This window comes from Biomphalaria glabrata, chromosome 1 (assembly GCF_947242115.1).
Source record: "Biomphalaria glabrata chromosome 1, xgBioGlab47.1, whole genome shotgun sequence".
NCBI classification, from domain to species: Eukaryota; Metazoa; Mollusca; class Gastropoda; family Planorbidae; genus Biomphalaria; species Biomphalaria glabrata.
The window spans coordinates 29655391-29675253 of record NC_074711.1 but is presented as its reverse complement, the minus strand read 5'-3'; the positions used below and the strand labels follow the sequence as shown (position 1 = coordinate 29675253).

Below are 19863 nucleotides of genomic sequence, written 5' to 3'. Positions count from 1 at the left end.
GTAAAATAGGCCCATAGTATATTTCAGTCTATAACTTATATACCAAACATACGTTTATACAAAATAACTACATGGTCAAAGAAAAGAGGTTGTAACTAGATCACACATACGAATGTATACACATACACCATATTTTTCGGCCTATAAATATATATCTTCTTCCTCTTGGAGATAAAATAAAATTATATATATATATATATATATATATATATATATATATATATATATATATATATATATATATATATATATATATATATACAACAACAACATTGAACAGTTCTAAAAAGTAGGGTAGGAAGAGTCATTTTTAGATTTTGGGGGATTTTATTTCTCGGTTAAAATAGAAAGAACTACAAAGTAGCAGACCCAGTACAGATGTGGGTATGTGTGACATTTTCCTGGTTCAGTGGCTTTTCTTCTATAGTCTATAGTTATAGAAGTGGACTTTGAAGATCAATGCTTAGATTTTAGATACACTTATATGTAAGTAAACGTTAGATTTAATCGTAGGCACAGTTTCTCGGTTTCTCTTCACATCTTGTAAATAAATTATATATATATATAGACTGTCCAATACATGGCCACAGACTTCACGATGTAAACAAACACTAAAAGTTGTGCACATTTAAACATCATTTTTTTTTCTTTAGCGTTTAGAAAGTCTTTCTTTCCATACCCCTCTTTTTTTCCGTCCTTGCTGTCTTTTACTCTCTCACTCTCTTTTTTTTTACTTGTAAACAAATGCAGGTCTGTTTGTAGGACTGTAATTACTGGTTTTGACTTCAAAATGTCCAAAGTGACATCTAAAGTGACATCGAGAGTAACATTGAATAACACAATGAAAACAAAATAATTGACAACAAATCTTATCGCTAGAAAAGAATAAGATTTATTATTTATTTTTAAAAAATCTAAAATACTTTCACATTTTCATTGTACAATATTAACAGTTTCTTTTTTAAAATCTATAATGTGAAACGTTTTAGTGTCGCTGTAGGACACATTGTGCAATTTGTTCAGGCAGATTTTACATAGGTCTATAAACTAGTTTAAGTTGTAGACCTATATGACACAGGTCATAAGACGATAAGAGTTCAGAGGGAAATATAAACATGCGCAGAATGTTTTAAAATTGAACCTTTTTGAATGTGGGTGAAAGGGATTACTTTTCTTGCATTTTAACGTATACTATTAATTTATTAGTAGTTATATATAGTTATATATATTGGTTTAATTTTTTTTTCTTTTCTGTCATTTTAACAAAAGAGTCTAAAACAAACAAACAAACTGGGGTTCTGCTGGGGAGGAACTGAGAGGGAATGTGAGAGACTGAAAGAAAAAAAGAAAGAAAGAATGGAAGAGAGAGAGAGAGATAGATAGAGAGAGTGAGTGTGAGGTATAGATGGTGAAAGTAGCTGGCTAGTACGACTGTAGGTGAGTGTGTGTGATAGAGAGTGGAAGAGTGAGAACGTGGGAAAGTAAGAACGAGAGAGTAAAAGGAAGAAAGAGAGAGACAGAGAGAACTTATATAAGGCCTACTATCAGGGCAGTCTAATTGAGAGGTAGAGAGACAGAGAGAACTTATATAAGGCCTACTATCAGGGCAGTCTAATTGAGAGGTAGAGAGACAGAGAGAACTTATATAAGGCCTACTATCAGGGCAGTTTAATTCAAAGGTAAGTTGTTTGGTTATGGAGTTGGACTTAGGGGGAAAGACCTATGCTGATATATTTTTCTTTTGCAGTTCTATTGATAGAATAGAATAAATTATTTTTTGTAAGGGAAACCAAAAATATCAGACGTAAAAATGTCCAGCCCCCCATAAATATCCTCGAATGTAAAGTGGACCACTCTTATAAATAGCTATGTTCTAGCTTCACGTTACCTTGTTACAGTTCCTCTTATTAGCTTGCAAACTCATGGATTCAAAACTCTGGATGAACACGGATCTCGAAAACCGCTCTAACAATTTTCTTAGAAATTTGACGGTTTATGTCTATCTTTGGGAAAATAATTACTAACTTAATGGCTACGCAGGGAAAACACTTTGACTGTTATTATTTTTCAAAATACAATTTCAAAATTAAATTTGGCTTGCGTCTTTTTCTTTTGAACACAAGTCCGTCATTTTGTGGAATTCCCTGGCAGGGCTGATAACACTCCACTACATTTAAAATGCTTCCAAATAGCCTCTGACAACCGTCCAACTCCTGGCCTTCACGTGTGGCTCAGATATTGAGTCCTGAGGAACTGTTCTCACTAACAGGAAAAGGGGCATAGGCGAGTAACTGGCGCCTTAACCAGTAAGCTTCGGGCAGGAGGGGCTCGTTAGCCATGGCTGGCTAAACCACCTAGGAGAAGGAAAACTCTGAATTCAAACCTCTGTTGTCTTGCAGCTATACCCAATCATGGGAAAGGCTTCGGGAGTCAACCCTGGGGAAAAATCAGAAGCTGGCAACCCTAAGACCCAGTGCTACACCTGGCAGAAGCTGCGACGCCGCTGACCCCAAACTGTATCGGCTCTTTGGATACATCAGCTGCGTGGAGAAAAGGGGAAATGATATGTGTGCGACATCGTTCCGACCACAGTTAATGCTCAGGCATTCATCTCATTTCCATGAGATGATCCATAGTCGCTTCGCGACTGAAGGAGACCATCATTTTTAAATAAGAAAAATTATTTGTGACCTTATACATTTCTTTTATAAGACTTGTAATATAATCACTGTAAAAAATGTTGTTTTTTTTTAAATACCTTTATTCAAGTCGCATACTCGCGGTGGGCAAAACCTGGAAACAAACAAATAATTAATTACCAGTAATTACTTGGCTAATTGGTATTTATTTTATTGATTCATATATTTTCTACGCCAATGAATGATTGTGCGAAATTGAAACTAGATCTGAGAATGGATGTGGGGGAAATAACTTGTACAAGATTTTTACCAGACAGATAAACAGAGTGAGTTGATATAAGCTTTGTAACAAGAGTCAATAAGCAGTGTTTAGTGTCATTAATCCAGGTGTTCCCAGAATTATACACAAGTCATATACATAATGTGGAGGCGCGGTGGCTGAGCGGTAAAGTGCATGGCTTCCGAACCGGGGACCGTAGTTCGAATCCTGGTGAAGACTGGAGTTTTTAATTTCGGGATTTTCGGGCGCCTCTGAGTCCACCCAGCTCTAATGGGTATCTGACATTAGTTTGGGAAAAGTAAAGGCGGTTGGTCGTTGTGCTGGCCACATAACACCCTTGTTAACCGTAGGCCACAGAAACAGATGACCTTTACATCATCTGCCCTATAGACCAAAAAGTCTGAAAGGGGAACTTTACTTTACGTTACATATACATAATACATATTAATTAATACTTACCTAAAGAACAGGCGTCTTCAATGATTATAAGAAATATTGGCTTTTTACCAACCCTCTTATTCGTACATCAACAATCAGTAAAATTAGATGATCATTCAATCACATTTGTTAGGTCAGTCGAACACTGAAACATATCTTCCTAACAATTATTTCAATTAATACTTATGAATATAAACAATACGTCTTTGTTCATCAATGCTTGCATCGTGATTGAGAGGTTAAGTACGCTTAAACTTGGCTTGGCAACCTATGAAGGGGGCTCGACATCCGACTAGAGAAGAGCTGTGTTTACTGAACGTCTAAAGGCAGCACGGAAAACCTTCTCCCAGATACCCCCTCCCCCCACTGGTCCACACATGAGATTGGACTATAGCGTTCTGAGCATGCTAGAAGCATGAAAGTAGCGCTATATAAAAGCTTTAAAAAAAACACTAAAAAATAACGTAATTCGGCTCAACAATACAACCACATAAACATCACGTTTGTCCCTCACAGTCTGTTGTATGGAGTCAGGTAGTTTGTTCCTCACAGTCTGTTGTATGGAGTCAGGTAGATTGTTCCTCAGTCTGTTGTATGGAGTCAGGTAGTTTGTCCCTCAGTCTGTTGTATGGAGTCAGGTAGTTTGTTCCTCAGTCTGTTGTATGGAGTCAGGTAGTTTGTCCCTCACAGTCTGTTGTATGGAGTCAGGTAGTTTGTTCCTCACAGTCTGTTGTATGGAGTCAGGTAGTTTGTTCCTCACAGTCTGTTGTATGGAGTCAGGTAGTTTGTTCCTCACAGTCTGTTGTATGGAGTCAGGTAGTTTGTTCCTCAGTCTGTTGTATGGAGTCAGGTAGTTTGTTCCTCACAGTCTGTTGTATGGAGTCAGGTAGTTTGTTCCTCAGTCTGTTGTATGGAGTCAGGTAGTTTGTTCCTCACAGTCTGTTGTATGGAGTCAGGTAGTTTGTTCCTCACAGTCTGTTGTATGGAGTCAGGTAGTTTGTTCCTCACAGTCTGTTGTATGGAGTCAGGTAGTTTGTTCCTCACAGTCTGTTGTATGGAGTCAGGTAGTTTGTTCCTCACAGTCTGTTGTATGGAGTCAGGTAGTTTGTTCCTCACAGTCTGTTGTATGGAGTCAGGTAGTTTGTTCCTCACAGTCTGTTGTATGGAGTCAGGTAGTTTGTTCCTCAGTCTGTTGTATGGAGTCAGGTAGTTTGTTCCTCAGTCTGTTGTATGGAGTCAGGTAGTTTGTTCCTCAGTCTGTTGTATGGAGTCAGGTAGTTTGTTCCTCAGTCTGTTGTATGGAGTAAGGTAGTTTGTTCCTCACAGTCTGTTGTATGGAGTCAGGTAGTTTGTTCCTCACAGTCTGTTGTATGGAGTCAGGTAGTTTGTTCCTCACAGTCTGTTGTATGGAGTCAGGTAGTTTGTTCCTCAGTCTGTTGTATGGAGTCAGGTAGTTTGTTCCTCACAGTCTGTTGTATGGAGTCAGGTAGTTTGTTCCTCAGTCTGTTGTATGGAGTCAGGTAGTTTGTTCCTCAGTCTGTTGTATGGAGTCAGGTAGTTTGTCCCTCACAGTCTGTTGTATGGAGTCAGGTAGTTTGTTCCTCAGTCTGTTTCGTAAAATTGTAAAATGTTTTACATGTTTCGGATGTTCCTTCAGAGTTGAAGATAGTTTACTTCCTAGTCCAAACCTCCCGCAGGACGACGGGGGATGGGAGCGGGCAGGATTTGAACCCTCGACCATCGATAAATCCGAACAACAGTCCAGTGCGCAAACCTCACGACCAGGCAGCCAGTCTGTTGTATGGAGTCAGGTAGTTTGTCCCTCACAGTCTGTTGTATGGAGTCAGGTAGTTTGTTCCTCAGTCTGTTGTATGGAGTCAGGTAGTTTGTTCCTCAGTCTGTTGTATGGAGTCAGGTAGTTTGTCCCTCACAGTCTGTTGTATGGAGTCAGGTAGTTAAAGGTAGTTTGTACTTTATAGCTTCTGACATTCGTACTGAGAAATAGTGAAATCTGTTTTTTTAATCGCTTAAGATCAAAAGTGAGGTCGAAGGCTAACATCTGAAGATAATTACTTTCGGCTGTTCGTTCAGAGTTGAAGATAATCTGCTTCCTTGTCCAAAACTCCCGATGGACGACGAGGGATGGCAGCAGATAGGGTATCAACCCGGGACCATCGAGACAACCGAACGACATACCATACCACTCGACCAGGCAGCCATCCTGTCTTGTTCTTTCACTATAAGTGTTTAATAAATGATGTCGCGGACAATCCAGCAGACTGTCTATTGTTATGTGTGAGCACAACAGGATGCGTTCGTCTTATTATTATTTCGTTTTCAAACACTCAAGGAAGTTTTAGATATTTTTTTTTTCTGAGTAAATTAAAATATTACTTTAAGTTATAAAACACACACGCAAACACATTTGCAGAGGCTCAGTAATTACGATTTAACTGATCGGAGGGACCTGCAGGAGGGTAGCTAGGAGTTTTTCATCATTTGGGGGCCCGGGGGGCTTTACCTCTTTGGGGGGCCCCTGCATTTTGCGTAATATTTAATTCTTAATGTAAAAAAAACACTCGTTTTAGGATTTTCAAATGCTCCCCTCTCTCCTCCTCCACCCTAGCTACGCCACTGGGGACCTGCATTTATCTACTCCTTCATGATAACCCTAATAAGTGGTTTTAAAAAATATATGTCAAAAGTGTGGAAAATATCAATATTCACCTCTCCCTCGTAGTCAAAGATCTTAATATCGAGTGAGGGCGTAGGCCTGCCATACTTCATTTTTAGCACCCTTATCTTACGGACGAGGCACACTTTACGACAATACAAAGTCATGCGACAATACCCGATTGTGTGTGCAACGCCCACTTTTATAAGAAATAGATGCCATCAAGCATATCAGGGAGGACACACCCACACTTCAGAATCAATTGAACAACGCGTTGTATTCTCTCTCAGAAAGACATAATTAAAGGTTGTTTAACAATTTAACTTTTTTATTTTCTTTCGGGCATGGTTGGTAAAATGACGCCACAATTCTTTTACGTTCCCTAACGGTGCTTGCTTTATTATGTTATTATTAGACCTATACGTCCACCGGCGTATCCTGAGGGGGGGGGGAGTAAGGACGCCCCCTCTTACGAGAAATGTGTAATAAAATTAGTTACATTAGTTAGTTTTATTAATAAATTGTTCTATTTGTTAATATGTTAACCCATTCAGGTCCGATGAGAGAGGGGCGGTGAACACAACTAACCCCAACCCCTTTGGGGGATGGCGGATTTGATGAAGAGATTAAACAATTTGTGTAAGTTTTAAACAATTAATTACTCCTCTAAATGATATATGGCTATGGATTGATACTTTAACATGACAACCTCGTTAACCGTCGGCCATATATCAACTTCTACATTACCTGCCCTAGAGATCACAAATTCTGAAAGAGTTAGGCTACTTTAATAAAATATTTATATAAATATGGTTAGCTTTTATTTAAGACCATGTCTAATTATGAATACCTACTAGTAGAGTTCCATGATTTATTTAGAGTCTAATTCATAATTTCTTGAAGCGATGTCTATATATTTAGCGTCTATTAACTTAGTAGGCTATTAAAACTAAACCTACTTGAAGAGGCGACTCATAATCTAAATGCTGTTTTCTATACATTGCTAATGTTATCTGCTCTCTAGATGTTAATGAAGATAGGGTCATTCAAGAAAACAACGAATGAGCCCATTTCAAACTGCTGTAATTCCAAAGTAATGAGGTCACTGACAAAAAGCACACTTCGTTTCATAGTATGCTCCTTGCGCAATACATGCCAAATCAGGGAAGCATGGGTTAATTTAAGTCGGCAGTCCTAAAAAGAAAAAAAAACAACTATATCCTGATTACAACGGATCAAGTATATGCGTCTTATGTTTCGTTATAACGTTTTAAAGGCCTTTTTTATGTCAGCACTTTTGCCGCTAGTACTTTTTTAATATCCTCTTTGCATACGCACAGAAATAGATTACGTAGACAAAGCAAAGTGGAATCATTTCTGCTTCGCAAGTCTCGGATGTAAACATATTTTGATCCGGAATAAAAAGAAGTTTAATTTTTATGTATATGTAAGAGTTTAAAGAGTTTATTTATAGCAGGGCCGGTGTTAGGGCACTGCAACCTATGCGGCCGCAGTGGGCCTCGTACTTTCATAGGCCCCGCGCTAACACTAGTTGTAAATTATTAAATTAAACCATTATTATTTATAACAGTGTTTCCAAGACCCCCCTCGTTCCATATGCTAAGACAAATTTGTACAAATGCTCCTTCCTCACTAGCCAGGAAAACCAGCGACTTGGCATGACGCGTAGGACGTAACCATCTTCTTTTTTGAAGTAACGTCCTATTATATAAGAAGAAGAAGAAATTTCAAAGTATACGAAAAAAAAGTCATAAAAATCTCCTGGAATTATTACATTATCCTGAAAACTCATAAAAAATGTCCTTAAAAATAGACAAAATTGTCATTTTAGGGTGTCATTATATATGGAAAATGCCAATCCTAATCGTGTTAAAAAAAACGGCATTGTCAACTTTCATTTAATAAAAATAATTTAAAACGAAAATAGGAAGTTCCAATAGTTAATTTAATGTAATAGTCAAGGGCACGTAAATATAGATTCTAGATCGTAATCTGTGTTGATCTCTTAAAAAAGTAAATCTAAAAGGCAGATCTGAATGTTTATTTGCTTTTTTGTTGGAAAACTACCTTCTATTGTAGGAAAAATCTAGATGGCTCGTAATTTAATTTGACCGTGATTTTACACTTAGTAAAATATGAATAAAATGCAATGACGAATTTATTTTATTACAAAAATTCTTAATTTTCACTTATTATAATATATCCTTATCCCTACACAGCTACCCAGACTAGGCCCCGCGCTAACCGTTTCGCATAGGGCACCGCAATCTGTAGGACCGGCCCTGATTTATAGGCATGTAGGCCTACACTTGTTTATTCAGCTCAGGTTGTCAAAGGTTAACGAGGGCATTAATTCAAAAACATCACATACAAACATAGCCACATCATTTCCGCACGAAAAATTATACAACCGTTAATTACTGATTTCGATCTAGATTACTCTTTTAAATATCAGTTAGTTGGCTCATTGATTTGGTTTTTATCTGATACATAAACAATGAAAATATTGAGTAAAAATAAAAAATAATAACCGCGAAACTATAACAAAGAATCAACTTTTTTTTTTATTTTTTCCATTTATATAAGGTAATGTGGTCATGACCTAGAAGACCCGATACGCTTCTATAAGGGCAACTTGCAACATCGCCTACTGTAGACACATAAAAGTCCGTTCACCTTCCTGGTCTACTATAGCTATACAGCGCTGAGTGATTGAATAGAGTGGTATCTTTTATTTCACCAAATCTTCCTAGGCCTCTTTTATTTCTTTATATCTTCCCCCTTCATAATACAGTACCAGGTGACCGAGCCTCGCACGTTTGAATAAGTTGTTGAGGAAATAGGGTTACTTATTTTGGATCGGGTAAAGTCTCCCAATTCGAAAAGTTGCTTTCGTGTTCTTTTAGTTCTAAATGTCAATGTACATGGCGATTAGAAAAGAAAGTCTCTTAAGTTCCCATACAGAACACGCCGGTTACTATAGAGAGACTTCTTAAGGTCCGACCGTTACGCTGGTGAAAGCACTATCCCGTATGGGGGGACGAACGTTTGCAAAATGCAGTCTTTTTTTGTGAGCTGACCGGTGGTAGACGTAACAGAGATGTTCCTCAGAAAAGCTTTAAAGACCAGCTTAGGCACCATCTTGGAGGCGCTGTCGCTTAGCGGTAAAACGCATGGCTTCTAAACCAGGGGTCCGAATCCTGGTGAAGACTGGGATTTTTAATTTCGGAATCTTGGGCACCTCTGAGTCCACCCAGTTCTAATGGGTACCTGACATTAGTTGGGCAAAAGTAAAGGCGTTTGGTCATTGTGCTGGCCACATGACACCCTCGTTAACTGTAGGCCACAGAAACAGATGGCCATTACATCATCTGCCCTATAGATCACAAGGTCTGAAAGGGAAACTTTACTGCCAAAGACATGTAGACGGCGAAAAGAGAATCTAAACCAACCACCGGCATATAATGGTTATGTTTTCGTTGGATGTGGGTCGTGCTGCCTAGCCACGTAAAATACTGCACTCATCCTTAATCATCGGACTCGAAGACAAGGCTTGTATTAGGGTATCAAGGAAAACTGCTTCCAGATAGCCCCCTCCACCCAACAAAGAGATTGGTCCGTAGCGCTCTTTTAATGCTATAACATAAAAGTTGCACTATAAAAAATGTTATTCATAAATATTCATAAGTATTTTAATAATGCACAGACTCTTACAAACACTTAGTAGATCAATTTAATACGGAACTATGAAAAAAAATGTGCAGAGGTATGTTTGGTTATTGTGTTTTGCGAGGTTTATTAATTTTTAATACTTTAATTGCGGAGAGCCGTGTAGGTGAATTTTGCTTTGTTGACTAAGCTAATAGAGCCTACAATAAGATAGTGCGCAAATGTTTAACTAGGTCTATTGATTCATTAAAAGTTGTTCATGTTTGCAAAGAAATATTTTTATTTACTGCTGTAAGCCTAGTGACGTATGCGGTATTTTCCCTTTGACATCATGGAAAATTATCATTCATAAAAACATTCCAGTCAAAATTAATTTTTCGATAATGAAACATTATCAAAACGATGTAACGGTCGATCTCAGATTTTCCCCTTGTGGCCAATGAGTTGAGATTTTTTCTCATTTATATACATATACCTTTACATTTTAAAAAAAATCGTTAGAGCCGTTTTCGAAATTATATACATATATATATATAATATATACAAAGTACATACATACTTACATACATACAAGAATTTCTCGCTCAAGAGTATAAGATTATTTTTTTTTATTGGATAACTTTTTTATGCACAAAAACAACAACAACAACAACAAAATATGACGTTCATATAATGTAACAGTATTGAATACAAGTAATAAGTAAGTTATTCTAACCATAACTAAATGATAAGACTACAGTATTTGCAATAAATAACATTTTAAAAGACGAGTTCATAACCCTGTCTTAAGCTAAAGACATAATCTAAAGATGGCTTGGATTGACACTTCAAATGATCTACTAAAATATTGAGTTCCCGGGAAAACAAACAACTGGTGAGTAGCCACAAATATTAGCCACATTCTGAAGTAATGCTGAACAAATATTTTCATGAAGCTTTGGTAGGACTGGTAAAAAAAAATTAATTCTCCTTTCGTGCTAAATTTCTAATTAATAGTCAAGTGAAAAAGGAAATGGGGGAATACAAAAAAGGGGGAGGGGGAATCTGGTAACTAACATTAAGCATTACTTGGGTATTTGATAGCAGTGTGTGCGTTTGTTTTCTGTTAAGAATAGAAGGAATATGAAAGTATTTACGTTTTCAAATAGTTGTATTACAATTAAGTTTAAAAAAAAAGTAAAAAAAAAAAAAGTAAAGTATCCCTTTCAGACCCTGCAATGAGATAAGGCTATCTGGCTGATGGTTAACGAGAGTGTTATGAGGCCAGTACAACGACCAATCGCCTTTACTGTGGCCAACTAAAGGCAAGTACCCATTAAAGTTGGTTGGAGCATCCTAAAAATACCGAAATCCCTACATCAATGAGATTCGAACCCGACACCCTCTTAGCCACCACGCTCGATAGATCTATTAAATTCCAGCAAGTTATTCTTTTTGAAAATAAATATGTGAGCTATTTCTTTGTTTTTGACGAGTCTTGGAGGGCTACATGTAAACTTTTGCGTGGCCCGCGTTCCGCTTGTTGCCGACCCCTGCTCTACGGGGATGTATTTGAGAAATGATTCCGGAAGTAAAGATATGCTGTAACTAGCAAGCTGTTGTAACGTATCGATATTGCTCTTCAACAGGTGAAGGTTAACAGAGTCAGAGTACTTCCTAGTTACCATTCTTAATCTTTACAGTCAATAAAAGTTTTATCCGCATTGGGATATCTAATGTAATCACAGTTGGTCTAGATATGTAGCACTATAATTCATTGGAGATTGCAAGTCTAAAAAATGTACAAAACTTTAGTAAAAGAACATAGAACTGGTAATTTGATTTATTACTTTTTGAGTAGCGAAAATATCTAAAATACGTATTTAGGGCTTATGCTTAGGCCAAATACGAAATTATTAATAATACATTTGTCCTATCTAAATAGGTCCAGAGATGCAGCGAATTAACTGGCATGGTAATTAGGTGTCCCCTTCCATTTCCAAAAACAACTCAGTAATATAATAAATAAAATGTACTTAATGAAAAGAATATAATGCAAATAACAATAAAGAGCTTAATGTATCACCCCAAATTATGGCCATATATATATATATATGCCTTACTAGGCCTATATTAAGAATAGTCACTACTTTTATATACTTCAATTCTACAAAATACTATACGGCCTCTACCTCTGTTTCTCCTACTAAAAAACAGACAGAATATAAGAACGTAAAGTATTAGTTCTATTCTAAATATTTGGACAATTACATTGACACTCTAAAGTATTTTGTATTCATGTGAAAAAAATTTTGTTGAGTGAAAAATTAATTAGCGATATTAAAAAAGCCAAAGTCATTGGTTGCTTCATGTAAACAGATGCTGGGCCAAACGGTAGAGTCCTTTATGCTAAAGTTAACAAGCCTGGCTCGGAACTGTGACTTTAAAGAGGTAACTGCAGAACAGGACAGAGACATTTGTATTTAGCGCCTTTATAACTGGTCTGACATCCAACACTATTAGACAGCGGCTACTGGAAAAGACATCTCTTACTGTACAAAGCGTTTATGTCGAAGCTAGTGTTCGAAACAGCCACAACACATGCGCAGGCTTACAATGCAACGAACGAAATCTCTTGTGTGGCAATGAAAACGCCAACTTGCACCAATCTATATATGCCCTGCTCGAATATCAAAGAGGAAGTAGATTATTTTTTCTAAACTGAAAAAAACAACAACATGATTAAAAAAAAAAAAACTTAGTGGTTAAAAGGATTACTGCCCTATAGAATCTATATGGGTCTACAGCAGTGCTTTTTTTGTGACGAAACGCACCAGTACGCCAACCGGCACCTTTTTCAATGTAGGAAATTTTTTTTTTTTTACTTTTCTTTTATTTTAACGTTTATTATTAATTTATTAGTAGTTAAAAGTTAGGCAATCCATCACTGAGTACCGGCACCATTTTTTTTTAAAGCACTGTGTCTACAGTCCATATCTGGCTTGGAAATTTTGATGTGATGATATCTTGGTGAGTTTGTGTCGCCGTCAGCTTGGGGACTGTTTTCATGACTCACGCCTTAGTTTAATGGAACTATTGACTTTTACCTTAACTTCATACAAAAACAAAGCATCAGTGGAATTAAAATTTTTTTTTTGTTGGTAGGGCTACTTGACAATAAAATCTAAAATAGTGTGGTTCTATAGGCACGAGTTTTCCATTCAAATCTTCAATTATTTTTTTTTTTACGTAACTTTGATTTAAACACAGCAGCAATGACATACTGGAGGATATCTTCAACGTGTTTCTTAGAAATGTTTTGAGTTCCTAGAACTACCATATAAGTTCAATGCAATGATACTATGACGTCATCTATTTGCAATTAAAATAGGGCCCTACCTATGTTCACGGTTCCTCCAAGTCGATTTTTGAGATTCCACTTTGTTTCCATTGACGGCACTCAATAACCGACCTACTTTTTTTTCTTGGAACACACAGCAATGAATATTGTACTGAAGAGCTATTACACCGTCGTTTGTTTTTATCCCTACTAGTAAATCACAATTTTGGTCTTTTATTTTATGAATGTGTATCCAATGTATGTATTTAATGAATGTGTATCCAATGTATGTATTTAATGAATGTGTATCCAAAGTATGTATTTAATGAATGTGTATCCAAAGTATGTATTTTATGAATGTGTATCCAAAGTATGTATTTAATGAATGTGTATCCAAAGTATGTATTTAATGAATGTGTATCCAATGTATGTCATTAATGAATGTGTATCCAATGTATGTATTTAATGAATGTGTATCCAATGTATGTATTTAATGAATGTGTATCCAATGTATGTATTTTATGAATGTGTATCCAATGTATGTATTTAATGAATGTGTATCCAAAGTATGTATTTTATGAATGTGTATCCAATGTATGTATTTAATGAATGTGTATCCAATGTATGTATTTTATGAATGTGTATCCAATGTATGTATTTAATGAATGTGTATCCAATGTATGTATTTAATGAATGTGTATCCAAAGTATGTATTTAATGAATATGTATCCAAAGTATGTATTTTATGAATGTGTATCCAAAGTATGTATTTAATGAATATGTATCCAAAGTATGTATTTTATGAATGTGTATCCAAAGTATGTATTTTATGAATGTGTATCCAATGTATGTATTTTATGAATTTGTATCCAATGTATGTATTTTATGAATGTGTATCCAATGTATGTATTTAATGAATATGTATCCAATGTATGTATTTAATGAATGTGTATCCAATGTATGTATTTAATGAATGTGTATCCAAAGTATGTATTTAATGAATGTGTATCCAAAGTATGTATTTAATGAATGTGTATCCAAAGTATGTATTTAATGAATATGTATCCAATGTATGTATTTAATGAATGTGTATCCAAAGTATGTATTTAATGAATGTGTATCCAATGTATGTATTTTATGAATGTGTATCCAATGTATGTATTTTATGAATGTGTATCCAATGTATGTATTTAATGAATGTGTATCCAAAGTATGTATTTAATGAATGTGTATCCAATGTATGTATTTAATGAATGTGTATCCAAAGTATGTATTTAATTAATGTGTATCCAATGTATGTATTTAATGAATGTGTATCCAAAGTATGTATTTTATGAATGTGTATCCAATGTATGTATTTAATGAATGTGTATCCAAAGTATGTATTTAATGAATGTGTATCCAAAGTATGTATTTAATGAATATGTATCCAAAGTATGTATTTTATGAATGTGTATAGCATTTAATATGAAGTTCTATATATATACAGCCCATTTAGTCTTAATTACACTTTGGCTAACATGCATGACTAGATGCATGATGCGTAGGACGTAATCATCTTCTTCTTTGAAGTAACGTCTGTATTTTATAAGATAAGATAAAATACACTTTAAAATCACTAGGTCAATGTTGACCCATTAAGCTTTTGGTAGAAAAAAAAAAGATCTAGTGCAGTGCTGGCCCACCTTTTGTTCCACACGCGCCAATTTTGTTCCCTTCGAATTTCTGTGCGCCCCACAAACTTGTATCCACATCGAGTCGTTTCATTTGAAAGTATCTGTATTTCGTCCGTTAAAGGCTTGCTGTACTTACATACCCTGCATAATCACAAACTTGTATCCACATCGAGTCGTTTCATTTGAAAGTATCTGTATTTCGTCCGTTAAAGGCTTGCTGTACTTACATACCCTGTATAATCACAAACTTGTATCCACATCGAGTCCTTTCATTTAAAAGTATCTGTATTTCGTCCGTTAAAGGCTTGCTGTACTTACATACCCTGTATAATCACAAACTTGTATCCACATCGAGTCGTTTCATTTGAAAGTATCTGTATTTCGTCCGTTAAAGGCTTGCTGTACTTACATACCCTGTATAATCACAAACTTGTATCCACATCGAGTCCTTTCATTTGAAAGTATCTGTATTTCGTCCGTTAAAGGCTTGCTGTACTTACATACCCTGTATAATCACGCAGAACTAATACACGGCGACTGGAGACATACGAAATATGAAAAGGAGAATTGAAAATGCTAGGAAAAGAATCGTTTTCTATATAGCTACCTATATTTTGTGACATTCATCATAGACCTATATCTAAATTAATTAGAATTGTCATATGGTATGGTTTTATAAGGAGGGCGCGGTGGCTGAGTGGTTAAGCGCTCGGCTTCCGAATCTAGGATCCTTGGTTCGAATCTTGGTGAACACTGGGATTCTTAATTTCGGAATTTTTGGGCACTTCAGTGTGCACTCAGCTCTAATGGGTACCTGACATATACCCATAGATGACAAGGTCTGAAAGGAAACTATAGTAATATAAAGTATGAATGTTTGGTTAACTAGTACATATTCTTTTAATATATAAAGTGGGAACTGATCTTTAATATATAAAGTGGGAACTGATCTTTATTATAAACAGCGGGAACTGATCTTTAATATATAAAGTGGGAACTGATCTTTAATATATACAGCGGGAACTGATCTTTAATATATAAAGTGGGAACTGATCTTTAATATATACAGCGGGAACTGATCTTTAATATATACAGCGGGAACTGATCTTTAATATATAAAGTGGGAACTGATCTTTAATACATAGGCCTATTACTTGTTCTTTTTTCTAATATTAAATGTAATCCATTGGGTATCAAACTAATACTATGGCCATACAAAGTACACCGGATGTACTGTTTTTAAGATAGCGAACATTAAAGTGACATAAAAACATGTCGTCCTTGATCATAATGTCACGCATTAAATCCTATATATGAAGTCCCTTTGAAAATGTACAATCTAAACAATTGTCAATACTGTCACATGCTAATTGCCTTTCAGTTTTAGTACACATTTATTAGACTAGGAGTTCAAGTTCTCAAGTTCAATTCGTTTAGAAAGGAAAGTTAGAACCATGGTTATAACCGATAAACTTTAGGACGGGGCAACCGTGCAAATGTATAATTAGGCTAATTAACGCCAGAGTTGGTGTTAATTTTTTGCCTTTTTTGTTGTTGTTATTCTAATAATGATATAAATTACAGACGAGCCTTTTAATGAGATGAAACAACAACCACAACATTTCTTCTCTTTGATGCCACGTTTTTTTTTTTTAAATATTGATTACTAGTCGACCGGCGGCGTAGCATACGCAGCTATTTTGCAGGGCCGGTCGTAGGCCACTGCAACCTATGCGACGCAGTAGGCCCCACTTTCAAAGGATCCGCAATTTCATATGACCCGCGCTAATTCAAGGTGTATACATTATTAAATTAAATCATTTTATTACTTCAAACAGATTTCCCGCACCCTGCTGTCGATTTACCAGGAGCTCCTGGAAATCTCCCGAAATTGCAAAGCATATGAAAAAGTCCTTAAAATATACGGAAATATATAGAAAAAAAATTGTCATTTTGGGGTGTCGTTCAATATGGAAAACGCCAATCCTACACGCGATAAATAAAAACGGCATTATGCATTAGCCGAAATTGTGTAATCAGGTGAAAGAAGCTTCTCGCGCCTCAAACTAATGAAGATTGAAACATTTGGTAATTCTTGCTATTGAGCGGGATCTATGTAGGAAACAGAATTATTATGATATACTGTATGACTTTGCTACACGCAAGGCTCGTAAAGTAATTCTGTACGTAGTAGAGAATGAATAAAATGCATAGACGAATTTATTTTCTTATACAAACTCTTAAATTTCACTTATTGTCCGCTTCACTACCCAAAGTTGGCCCCGCGAAATCCGTTTCGAATAGAGCCCCACAATGCTTAAGTCCGACCCTGCTATTTAGTGTTTGTATAATGTTTGTTTGTAAAATGTTTTACATGTATCGGATGTTCCTTTAGAGTTTAAGATTTACTTTTTAGTCCAAACCAAGACGAAGGGGAATGGGAGCGGGCAGGTTTTGACAGTCGAGCGCGCAGCCAACCGTAGCGACGTGTGAATGCCCACGTGTTCTCCCCCCCCCCCCCTTCTTGTTTTCTCTTTACCTATCCGCAGAAATAAGAGAGTGATCTTTCCTTTACTTCTTCTTCTCGTTCAAACTGTTGAGGGAAGAAGAGAATTATATATATATAGATATTGATTATTTTCTGTCTGCTGGACATTTCATACATGGAGGTAAATCCATAAATAGATTCTTGGTGTATCCGGTGTTTAGAATACGGAAGTAGGCTATTTTAATCAGACATTTTTTTTGTTTGCACTTTTCATCTCGGTGACTGAGCGTTTGGCTTCCGAACCGGGTCCCGGATTCAAATCCTGGTGAAGACTGGGATTCTTAATTTCGGGATTTTGGGCGCTTCTGGGTGCACTCAGCTCTAATGGGTACCTGACATTAGTTAGGGAAATTAAAGGCGGTTGGACTTTGTGCTGGCCACATGTGACACCCTCTTTAACCGTGGGCCACAGAAACAGATGACCTTTACATCATCTGCCCTATAGATCGCAAGGTCTGAAAGGGGAACTTTACTGTCAAAGACAGACGTAGGTGGCGAAATGAGAATCTAAATCAACCATCAGCACTTTTAAAATCTATTTTCTAAGATCGAATTCTTCCAGCACTAACTACTTTGTATTATTTCGTATGACATATTAATTTTGTCTGTTTATTTCCAAGCTTCTCCCAATCTTTTCATTTTCCTGCGTTTTCTTTAGATTCAAATTATATCGTCAAAACATTTCTTCAGATCGCTCTCTCTTTTTTGTCTCATAGTGAATTTTATTTCTTATAAACTTTATTAAAGGGATCTTACAAATCGAAGCGTAAACAAAGAGCAGATTACTGAGATGAACTTTAAGTGTTAACATTTCAAATTGATTATTTAAAGCTGAATGTCCATGAAAAAACTGACGAAATACAATTTCAAAAAGTCCATTCAGTGAATCAGAATCGCGAACTGTTGGAATCGCTAACAATAGATCTGGTTGTATCGTTGTAGCTTCGGGAGTCAACCCGGAAGGAAAAAAATCAGAAGCCTTACTCGGCCAGACCATGCGACGCTGTTGACTCCAAACAACTGACGAAATACAATTTTAAAAAGTGCAATCAGTGAATCAGAAAATCAATCTGTTGGAATCGCTAACAATAGATCGTGTCCCATGCCTTTCGTCGTACGGGCGCATTGACAGCGTAACAAGATCCCTTCACTCTTCCCGGTCAGCAGCTGTTCTTAACAGGACATCAAGAGAGAGGCCGGTCCATTCTTTTACAGTGTCCAGCCAGTATTTCTTGGGACGACCCTATCTTCGCGCTCCTTCCACTGTAACTTGAAGGAGGACTTTTGACAGTAAGTCATGTCTTACAATAGGACTAAACCAGCTCAGATTTCGTCTCTTCACACTATTGAGAAGTTCCTCCTTTTTTGTGTGCCAGTCAAAGTTTTGACTTGTAAAAGTAGGCTACAAACTCATTTGACGAAAGAACATAGATCTATAGCCTTCCATCGTTCAATTACAAGATAGTAAAATCGCAATGAGGTTAAACATTTGACAAAACTTTTTTTCAGGTTTCAGCATCTGAAGAAAGTGTTCACCCCCACTCCTTACATTAGAGTGTTTTCTTTTTGTTCAGTTTGATGTGTAGATGTTGTTAGCAGGCTGTAAATGTGGTTATATAATATGTTTGTTTATTAGGCCTGATTATTTTTGTCTACCGGAGATTTCATACAAGGAGATTGATCCATATGTTTAAATACATTTCATAGGTATATTTGTTTGTTGGTGCTGGTGTGTTTGTATTTGTTGGAGAGAGTATTTGATGCGTATAAAAAAACAATCAAATTTGTATACAATTACGACAAAAATGTCTTAATTTAAATATTTATTTTCCAAAAGGGCGAGAGATGTCACAGAAAGAAAAGTGTATCTAAATTTGTATGTCCTCTCGAGATAAATTGGGAACAATTTCTTTCTACTTTAGATCTGGGGGGAAAAAAGTGGTAAAAGAAATTCAGAAGTTGGTTTTTAGCCAGAACATCTGATTGGACGAAATCTTCAATTGGCTACAGCTGTGTTTTTTTTTTCTCTGAAGCGACACCCGCCAAGGATATTTCTTTGTAGCCAACAAAGCGTTGACTGCGTGTCTAGGATCACCAATAGTAGACTTTACGTGGTATTTATTTTAAAATTCTTCTTCCTTGAACTGCTGCTTCGATTTTAAAATAAAAGTTGCCTCCCCCTATTCTGCCCCTCCCTTACTTGGTGGATCACATCCTGTTGGGCGATGTTTCAATGAACAAATATAGTAGAGAGATTTTCAATGATACCTGCGTGTTAGAGGATTATTGGAAAAAGAAATCTATATAATGAGACGAAAGGGAGTTGGCTCAACTTGGTACTGATAAGCAGACTTCGCTTGACCAAAGAGGTTCCGTTTGTTAGTCAAGCACTCGTGCTTTTTTTTTCTTTAAGGAATTCTAAATCTTAAAGACTTAATGTGTGAGAAATATATTGATGTGATTTCTCGTGATTAGTTCTGTTTTATGTGGAATTAAAGAGAATGGTTTGTATACTATTTAAAACAATACTTTTGAACTGCCTTCAAATTAATTAAGATATTTTTGTGTAAATTTTAAATACAAGTAAAAGCTAAGCTAT

At 36.2% G+C, this 19863-nt stretch overlaps 1 protein-coding gene and 1 long non-coding RNA gene across 5 annotated transcripts in view; one reads left to right on the top strand and one right to left on the bottom strand.

Annotated features, from left to right (window-relative positions):
* Positions 1 to 338: 338 nt before the first annotated feature.
* Positions 339 to 19863, top strand: part of LOC106062645 (E3 ubiquitin-protein ligase HACE1-like) — a 24764-nt gene continuing 5239 nt past the window's right edge. The window contains exon 1 of one of the 4 annotated variants that reach the window (XM_013220944.2): positions 339 to 486. Coding sequence is in view for 1 of the 4 variants with exons in the window: in XM_013220943.2 (XP_013076397.2) it covers positions 11500 to 11533 (34 nt within the window). In the remaining 3 variants the exon portion in view is untranslated. Of the gene's footprint in view, positions 487 to 11484; positions 11534 to 12442; positions 12563 to 19424; positions 19769 to 19863 lie in introns of those variants that run through there. The other 3 variants (XM_013220943.2, XM_013220946.2, XM_013220945.2) reach the window with 3 other exon arrangements.
* On the bottom strand, positions 481 to 7637 carry LOC129926608 (uncharacterized). The gene is made up of 3 exons (XR_008778313.1): positions 6886 to 7637; positions 3379 to 3502; positions 481 to 806 (listed from the first exon to the last, which is right to left on the bottom strand). It is a non-coding gene; the product is annotated as an uncharacterized LOC129926608 (long non-coding RNA).